The sequence below is a fragment of the Glandiceps talaboti genome, chromosome 5 (assembly GCF_964340395.1).
Source record: "Glandiceps talaboti chromosome 5, keGlaTala1.1, whole genome shotgun sequence".
Classification (NCBI taxonomy): domain Eukaryota; kingdom Metazoa; phylum Hemichordata; class Enteropneusta; family Spengelidae; genus Glandiceps; species Glandiceps talaboti.
Window position 1 is genome coordinate 7,720,001 of NC_135553.1, and position 10,195 is coordinate 7,730,195.

The 10,195-nt window shown below is 33.8% G+C and overlaps 1 protein-coding gene across 1 annotated transcript in view; it reads left to right on the top strand.

Annotated features, from left to right (window-relative positions):
- LOC144435089 (netrin-1-like) overlaps positions 1-8,892 on the top strand; it is a 35,322-nt gene extending 26,430 nt beyond the window's left edge. Inside the window, exons 5-6 of the mRNA XM_078123642.1 lie at positions 4,492-4,563; positions 5,457-8,892. Of these exons, the coding sequence (XP_077979768.1) occupies positions 4,492-4,563; positions 5,457-5,770 (386 nt within the window). The 3' untranslated portion in view covers positions 5,771-8,892. The remainder of the gene's footprint in view (positions 1-4,491; positions 4,564-5,456) is intronic.
- Positions 8,893-10,195: the final 1,303 nt, after the last annotated feature.

Sequence of the window (10,195 nt, forward strand, 5' to 3'; positions counted from 1 at the left end):
TTGACACTTTCCCACTTCCATATTGACCAACCACTTCAGATTCACATGACTAATTCCCCCCCACCCCCTTAAAAGTTAAATTTTGTATTGACTTAGCAGTGAGCTCTCACTTTTTGGTCACACAATAGGCATGCATGTTTGGTAACACTGACAGTGTACACTTCTGTATGTGAGTGAAAATGGTTGTTGTCTCATTTGAGAAGTGGCCGTGGGAGTTGAAAGAACATTCCTGTGTAGGACTCATCCAATTAAACATGACTGGCAGTAAATATTGACCAGTGGTATGGTTGACTATGTCATTGTAGCTACAGTTTGCCACAGGCATTGGATGGATAACGACTGTCACTATTCACTATGGCATTACGTTAAACTTCCTGTCTGCAGCTATTTCCACAAAACCAAGGACATTTTAACATATTTTCATTCTAATCAAACCCCTTCAAGGACTTTACTGTTTCCATACTTGAGTAGGCACAGTTTAACATCTGCTTGTCTAAGATTTTGATGTATCTTCCATGCATTGGTTCCGGCCAACATCCTTATAATTATTGAGAATAGAAAAGTTAAAATGTTTTACAATTGTCAAAAATATTAACTGTTCTTGTTAAGGCAATACTAGTGGTATTTGCCGCACTGCAGTGCAATACTGAAAACATTATTGTATACCTGCATGCAGATGATGGCACAATCGTTCGCTACACACAAAATCGCATGATCACACTGTATGATTTTGATAATTTTCATGGCAATTTGCCGTTTCAGATAAACATTTGTAATAATAACAGAACCCAATGCCATGTCAGTTTCAGTGTGGCTACTCAGGGGTATTTGCACTCGTGCTTGCAATGTTTTCTGCTGCACTTTCACTCACTCTGCTCGTGAAAGTACGAGTGCAGAGAACACTCGTGCAAACACCCTGAGTATGCCACACTTGCACTCGTGTGTCATGGGGTTGTGTCATATTATGTACTATGTGTGGTTTACTCTGTATACACGTAGTACCAACAGTACATTATACTTAAGATAACTTGGGTCTAGTTAGAATTGTCCAAGCTTGAAAAGGTATTCTTATGCATCAATTTGCCCATGCTAAAAAGACATACTTAATGTTACTTTAATCCCAAAATTAAGTTACAACAAAAAATTGAAATTCCTCATTTTGCATTTTCGCAGTAGTACTCAAGATTTGATGTAACTTAGTTTGCAATAATTTACATTAAATAAACCAGAATGTATGCAGCCCAAAAAATCTGATTCAAGCACAGAGTTAAAGAAAGAGATTAACTTGAGAATATTTGTGTGGGGGGAAAAACAGCCATGATTTAACATTAATTGGCTGAGTCCAGTCGGAAGGGATCGTTGTTTTATTTTCTGACTATGATTTGATTATAATATTAACACGTCACTCAATGAGGAAGTCCACATCTTCACGCTACATTGCCTGGAATTTCATTTACGAGACTAACAATCAATACCCTAGGCTATGCAAAAGCTTAATAGTCAATGCCAAAATGTGCCAAAATAATTAGCTCTACTGAACTCCCCAATCAATTGTATGCGTATGAAATAATGAAACCTGTGATGTAACAGTGGGGAAATAGAGAAGCCAGCGAATGCCAGACATGGATTATTTATCATGATCGCATGGTTGCACCATTACATGTAATGTTAACTAGAAAGTTACCTTGCTTCTGACACTCTTACCGCACTGCTGAAATCTAGGTGGTTGGCAGTCAGTCATCCACTTCGAAATAGTATTAAAATATTGAGGGGGGAAAAAAGGTTAGCCTGAGGATATGAAATCAATCTCATCCACATTTATTTTCTTTTCTCTGACCTATGCAGCTTCCTGAAATATATAAATTTCTTATGCAAAGCAATGTCTCTAGTTCTATTCAGAAGTTGACCGAGAAAAAAATACAAGACCTCCCCAAAGCATGATGCGATAAATTATCTCCAAGTCTTACAAATTCTCAGCTCTTCTCGGGTTTCAAATTGATGAAAGCACAAATCTTCCCATACTTCCAACACTGTGTCAATTGCAAGAAGGACTCCATATATTTCCATCTATTAATAGATTTTTCAAATTGGGTTACTGCAAATTTTTCTTGATACCAAATATTGAGCGAAATTATGATTATGTTTTAGGCTTAATAGAACTTTGCTTTTAAAAAAATCGTCTTGAAATAATAAATTATCATTATTATTATTATTATTATTATGTTAGGCATACTTGATAATGAACAAATGCCCTTTAACTTAATTAAAATGAACATGGTTCTAAATATTGATTAATCCTTGCATATCATTAAAAGCGAATTTTTCTGGCAGTAATTTGTTTCTAGGCAATCTGTCATGAAATTATAGAGGAATAGAGACGTAATATTATTTCATTTTAACTGGTATCATTATTGTAATATTATACTATTAAATATAAATGTATAGGATAGTTGGCCCTATGTCTGAGAAATAATATTTCTTATCAGTACGAGTGGATTTTCCATGGTGCACTTCATCAAAATGGCATCAAAAGTGAATAAATAAAGTCAATATCTTGTCATTTAACAAATTTTAAACGCATAATCTATACACAATACAAAACCTTCATAAAACTCACTTTACTCTATGAGTTAATATATCGAAGTGTATTAAACCACATTTGAAAAGAAAGAAGTCATTTTTACCTCTTTCAACTAGTTCTAATTAAGTCTCTCTTATGGATGAAATTATATGAATTTCTTAATTAAACTGTATGTTTACTAACTGTGGTGTTGTTGTGAACCATACAGATATTCTGTGATATAATGTTTTCGCAATGGTTCATACACAATTCTTTCCACACAGTATACGCCTCAGAAATAAAAAACGTTTTTAAAAAAATGTTATTGTTACTTGACATTTTCATAATCTATGGGTTCTGGAGTACATGATATATAACATACATTGTATGATTTTACATCACCAGCAATGATCTTTATATTTTTGGCATTGAATCATGGGAGTCGGCAGAAATAATATATTCATGGTTGAACAATGAATATTGATGAGTCCAAAGTGCTTATCTCCTTCAGTGTAAAATATTTCTCATGAATATTCACTGCTAAACAATGAATGTATTATTTCTACTGGCTCCCATGATTCAAGGGCCTATGGCAAAGATACCCTATAAAGGCACACAATTAATTTGATGTTTCTCTGAAGTCGCAAGTAACTGTAGGTGATGCATAAAATCATGAAATGACTCTCCAGGCCTTAAAGTTTATGAAAATGCCTTTATTCCTGGAGTGGTGTTAGATTGTAATAACCTATAGAACATTACTGTAGAATTGACAGGGACAATAGTTATTTCTACAAACTGTATCAGTTATTGACTAGTTGGTAGCATATATACGTCACTGCATACATACATGTACTGTCAACATCTAAACATATGACATAAGTCAGTTATTAACCTCATGCAGCTGGCAACTCAATAACATCCCTATCCAAACACAATTAAATTGAAACGGGTTTCTGCAGATTTCTTCTAGCTTAAATCGGATTACAACAACTTTCCATCACTACTGGCTGATGACGTGTTATGGTTCACCTAATCATAATATGAACCCTCTGTATAACTCTCAATTGAATCAACGGCAGTGTGATATACAAAATGTAGAGTACTGTGGATAGTCACAATTATACCCCATGCAAGCTAAACTGATATTAATATTTTGGTTCAATTTTAATGGTCCAAGTCACAACAACATGTCTATGTTATTGGGTCTGTTGGCTCAAAATATACGAGTCAAAACAAGTATTCTTCCAGACTTCCATAAATTATGCTTATGACATATTAATTGTATTATTTACTCCATCCAGAAAATACATGTGACTTTACGGTTGTCAATGCTGGTCTTTCAACTCACAGTGACAAGGCCTCTTAGGTCACTCATATTTTCTTGGGCCGAGCTAAGAAAACAAGTCTTCATAGAAGACACAGTCCTTCCTCAAATAGTTTACGTCTATGTGACAGAATGGTGACATGATTTCAACGAGATTAGTGGCAGCAAATAAATACTTATAAAGTATCTGTGATATGATATGCAGGAAATGGCTGGATTTTGTTAATTGACCCTGAAGGTCAAAGTTCAAGTTCTCAAAAGAAAGTTTACACCTAATAATTTAGGGATAGACACTTGAATGGAGTCTCTGTGTATTATAGTTTTTGAGTTATGTCGTTATTTATTTGTTTAACTACAAATATTATTTTAAATTTGTTTAAATAAGTCTTAAATTTCTTGTATATTAGTGTTCCTGGTTATACACTGGCATAAATTTGCAAATGGGAGTTATATGTAAAAAGAGTGCAGGTAGAGATTTTCTGGAGGGGATACTACTTCTTTTATTGCATTTTTCTGTGGAGAGAAACATTAATATTCCAAAATAATTATAATTATTTAGTACATATTTACATCTTTCTTATCCTTTCAATGTATTTTTTATATTTAGGAGTTGACTGTCCAGAGTGTAAGGGTAACAAACGTAAAGTCAATCTGGGAAAGTATTGCAAGAAGGAATATGGTAAGTATGATGTCACCTGATAGTCACATGACTTTATCACAGCATTCAGGTTGAATGTGCCTCATTAGCCAAATTGTCTGAAAATTGTAAAAAAAAAAAAAAAAAAAAAAAAACTTACTCAAATCTCCCAAACTTTGTTCCTGGTCCTTTTGGAATAATAAAAGAAATTTGGGTGTTCATCATTTTGTGTTTAAGGAAATCAAAAATGATTTCATATTCCCTACAATTATTATAAACATAGGATAAGGTGTCCATTTTGGATTCAAAATAGTTTAATTATAATCATTTTGAACGACTAGTTGCTACATAGATGTCATAGTAGATTGCAGTTTTCTGACTTAACAGACACAGTAAATTTGACACCAAATACTGATTGGCACGTGCACAGATGTATAGTATTACACTGCAATTTGTTACTAACCAATCAGACACTGCAAATATTACATCTAACAGTATATTTACTTATCACTGATTGGATGATGCACAGATGTTATAGTAGATAGAAATGTTCAATAACCCAATCAGTTCTAACTATCAGTAACTGAATACAAGAAATGTATACTTTGCAGACTCAACAAATACAATTTAGAGCATGCACTATCAAGATATGACCTAATTACCCAAATTACGTTAGTTATGCAAATTCCTCATTAATATTCATGTTATCCAAACCTAACTGGAACTAGCCAATACCCTAAAGAATTTGTGTACCAAATTTTGTTTGAATTGAGCCAACCATTTTTGAGATAACGATGAGACAGACACACACACACACCCAGACAGACATCACTACAACATAATATTCCCTTACAGTAGGTAAAATCTAAAAATGACTTAATTTTATATTCACTCCCTGAATGGTGTTGACACAATTCTTTTTTATTTGTTTCCAGCTGTGCAAGCTCAGATACTGTCGCGTGAACAAGTTGACAAGTGGATCAAATTTACAATAAATGTAATGACAGTGTACAAATACGGAGCAACGAAGATACGGCGCGGGGACCAATTGTTGTACGTCCATCAGAACGACATAGCCTGCAAATGTCCAAAGTTAAGATTAGGTCGTAATTATCTAATCATTGGCAATGAAAATAAGAACAATAATCAAAACGGACTCTTAGCTGACCATCGGAGTTATGTCTTCCCATGGCGCGAGGAGTGGGTTAGAAGAATGAAAAAGTTACAGAGAAAAGCTAGAAGATGTTAAAATATATATGAGCCTATCTTTACAACAAAACCAGCAGAGTCCAATGTAATGCTATGTAAATTTTCCAGAAAAGTGTATCATGCTGGTAGGTTTAGGGGTGTATAGAATGGGAAGGGAAAGACAGCTGTTGAATTTCATGCAGTGGGAATCAGTTCATCTTCATAAACTATTCAGCATTATGATGCAATATGAACCTGAAACTTAGCCAGAAATGCTTGACATTCCATCATGCACACAACTACAACAGGATGTGAATATTGCATAATGATGCAATGTGAACCTGAAGCCCAGCCAGGAATGTATGGAAAATTCCATCATGCACACTTGAGCAGGATGTGAATATTGACATTTCACAACTCATATTACTTGGCACAAATCATAAACTGGTATTTAGTACAAGCAATGAATGTCTTGTCTTGTATCTTTAGGATATATTTTGATACAGTGAAATTAATGTTGTCAAGTTCAAAGGTTCGCCATCTGTATTCATTAAATCTTTAGTGGTAAAAATCACCATGTCAGGTAGAGGAGAACTGGAAGCGTGGGATTGCTTTTTAATAGCATCCAAGCACTAACTGTTAAAGCATGGAAGTCATGCCATCCTGTTCTACAATATGACATATGGGCAGAGTTAACTTATGTTAAGTAAATTGTGCTTCTGGTTGTCAAGAAATAGCATTTTATATTTGGTGAAAAAATACAGACTTCTGCTGTGGTCAATAATGTAACCACAGTCAGTAAAATATCAATATTAAGTTTTGTTGCCTCAGCATGTCAGGTCCTTGTATATATATTATATGGATGCCGATGAACATTTACTTTATAACCCTATAACACCTAATATCCTGTTTCTAGGGTAATAATATATTATATAGACTGTCTTGGAACAAAAGGCTTAATAGGATTAGTAAAATAGCAGTTGTGGGTGTACAGTTATACATGTAACTCGTTTGATTTTAACTCATGCTATATGGTTATATACTGTAGAACAGGACATTATTAATTCGAGGGATTGAATAATAACCATGGCGATTTTGCTATTCTTTGTATAAAAGACCTATAGCATATGTAATTAACACAATATAGTAAAAACAATTAACCAACACTTAAAGGCTGAAGGTCAAATAACCAAGTCATACGGTACAAACAGGTTTTACTCAACTCTAATTTTTAAAGAACACAGAATTAGATCTACTCAAACATGACTTACACTGTTACAATGGAAGTTAAAATAATATATCATCTTCTTGCTTAGTTTTCTGTATTAAACTTTGCATAACTTTTCTAAATTGGTTACATTTTTTGCTGGTTTTAAAGAAACCCTCTTGATACGAAATTACCCGCCGTCATTCAAACTAAAAAAAAATAAATGGAATAATTGGTCCTAACATACTCAATGTGGTATTACGTTGTTTGAACACAAAATGTTTTCTCTCTTCCATTATGTATATTTATCTATAACTTTTCAATACCAATACACTGTAACTCCCAGTTAATGTTCTGAGATTTCAAGCCTGCCTCGAAAGTTGTTAAACCTCATATCCCATCAAACTGCCTGGTGTATTTATACAAATCAACACTTAGTGCAAATACAGACAAAAGTCATATTTACCCAATAATCAAAGACAGCAAGCTATTCTATTTTAAGGAGGCATGTGTGGTCCATATAGTATGTGTAAAACTGTATGTTACAAATAGTATATACTTAGAAAAATATACATTCATTAAAGTTAAAACTGTCTAACAAGACTATTATTATCTTTAGAACCAGATACTGCTAGCTGAGTCCATAGATCTACAATGTGCATATACATGTACTTAGAAGTTTTAGTTTGTAAGTATATCATAAAAAGCTAATAGTGGTGTCTATACTCCTGGGTTTACACAAGCATAACTCTTTGCTAATCATAGCTCACTACTAATCACATAACACAAGATGGTTGAAGTTTATCAACAAAACACAGACCTGAAATGTTCTTACATTTGTTCATGTAATGGGGTTCAGATCTTGAGGATTTCAAAGATGTGTTCATATATTAATTAATACAGTTCAAATGCTGATCCATTCACACAAGTATAATAGAGTTCAGATCCTGTCTAGTTCATGGATTTGTTCACATAATAGAGTTCAGATCCTGAGCAGGTCACACACTCGTTCACATAATACAGTTCAGATCCTCAACCGTTAACATTCCCTTTAATACAGTTCAGATCTTCGGTTGTTCACAAAACTTGGTTGTCAAATAAAACATATAGCAGAAGCCATGATTTGTAAACTACATTGTAACTCACTCATCAAAACTTTAACTGTAATACCAAACAGTGAGAAGCAATCTTACAAAAACCATGAGGCTGCCCCCAACTCAAAGACACTATTCAGTACCACCTAGATGTGTGTGTATTTAATATTTATACATTTAACTGTGCTCTGGGCAAGCTACACTTTGTATTGTAGTCTATGTATGGAGGCTTGCAAAAATACCGAGCATTTTGGACATCTTTGTCCCATTTTGAAGAGATGAAAAAAAATTTTATTATAAAAAATTAGTTATTTACTATTCCATGTACATTTATATTAGGAGTCCTATAGTAATGGGGGTTTGGAAACATAGAGCCAATGTGACACGAAACTGTCATTCGAATTCACACGTTGTGGTGTATTCAAATGTTTCAGTTCATTTGATAGTATGATATACCTAGTTTTAAAGTGTCAAGTTCAGCATTGACTTGTACATCTAGTCTATTAATTCTACACCAACTTAAACATTCTCAAGTACATTGTTCTGTAGTACTTAAAAACAGAAGTTGGCATTTAGAGAGTTTCATTTCCTAAATGAAAATATTTTTTTCTTGACATTCGAAGAAAAAAAATTGTATAAATTTATGTTTGTCTGATTCAGAAGTATTTTTTTTTGTTGATTTGTAGAAAAAATAAAGACTATTGTATACACAATTTATTGCTATGGTAACATACATGACAAAGTTATTTCTCTTCATACTAATAGTTTTATTTTTTTAATTTTTATTTTTTTTAAATAGACTGTATCATGTTGTATTGTATTCTTTGTTTATTTATTTGTACACCTGGATAAAATACACAGGGTAGATACCTCTCTATCAAATTAAAAGCTCTGTCTCTGTCTTACTTTTTTAAAAATAAATTCCCGATGTGACATAAGCAGTGTGCTGTGTTACCGTTAAGTAAGGAGGTAAAACTCTAGCTGAGTTCTCAGTCATGTTTGAGAATTTCCTGCAATTGTTTAGGGCAGTAAATCGGGAAATTCTTCCCTCGAGTTCCCCAGTTATGCTGACCATTCCTCCTAGTGTATATTATAATGTATGTGTGATGTCAAGTTTTACTTGGTAACCCCCTTTCCCCACACATTACCTGTATTGAACTTTGGTGAAACACTGATGCATAAGAAAATGCACAAATTCTACAACCCCCTCCCCCCCCCCCCTTCCATCTCACCCATGATGTGATTTAAATTTAATAGGCAAATTCACTGAATGCACAAATTCAACAAGATGCATCTTCTCCTCTCCCAGTCCTTACCTATATTTTAATTTAAACATGAAATACCAACATTCAAGAAAATGCGTAAATTCTACAAACAAGGTACACACCCCCTCTATCACCAGGGTTTTGAATCCTGGTGAATACACCAAATAAATATAAGGAAATGTACAAATTCTACAAAAAATAACCACCCCCCCCCCCACCCCCCAATTACCCGTATTTTAAACCTTGGTGAATACACCAAATGTATATTTAAGGAATTGTGCAAATTCTACAAGATTTCTTGTAACTATGTTAATATCACATATACACCTAAATGTGCAAATGTTAATACATTCATTCTTCTGTTACCAGGGCTGTCAATTTTAGTGGCTGCAAACACTGACAAATGTGATGAAATAATATTCTACATTACAGTCACGTAGACATGGTCAGACATCTTCAATTCTATGTTTCGATTATAATCAATATATAGAGTAGAGCTTTGAGAAAACTGAAACAAGCCCTGAATCCATGACAGCTACTGTCCATTTCAATTTACAACCCATTACTTCTCTCGCTCTTGTTTAACAAGAAGATTACAGCAATAGAGAAATTACTACTATGTCGGCAACCTTGTAAAAATGCTGAAGTGGCTTTTAAGTATTCAGACCATGACTACATAAATGAACTGTTTTACACCTCTGACGATTTGACTGACAAGGGATTTGGCTTAATTTCTCCTGAGTCGCTTTCAGTAATCACAGTTGGAATTAAAGGATTTGTGTAATCTTCCTTCTGTCACAATATAGTATTTGGAACACAACATAACCAATGATTGGCTAATCCCATCCACACCTGCCTTTTTTTTTTTTGCTCGGCTACGAACACACTGTATACATATTCTTGGGAAGACGTTTGATGAA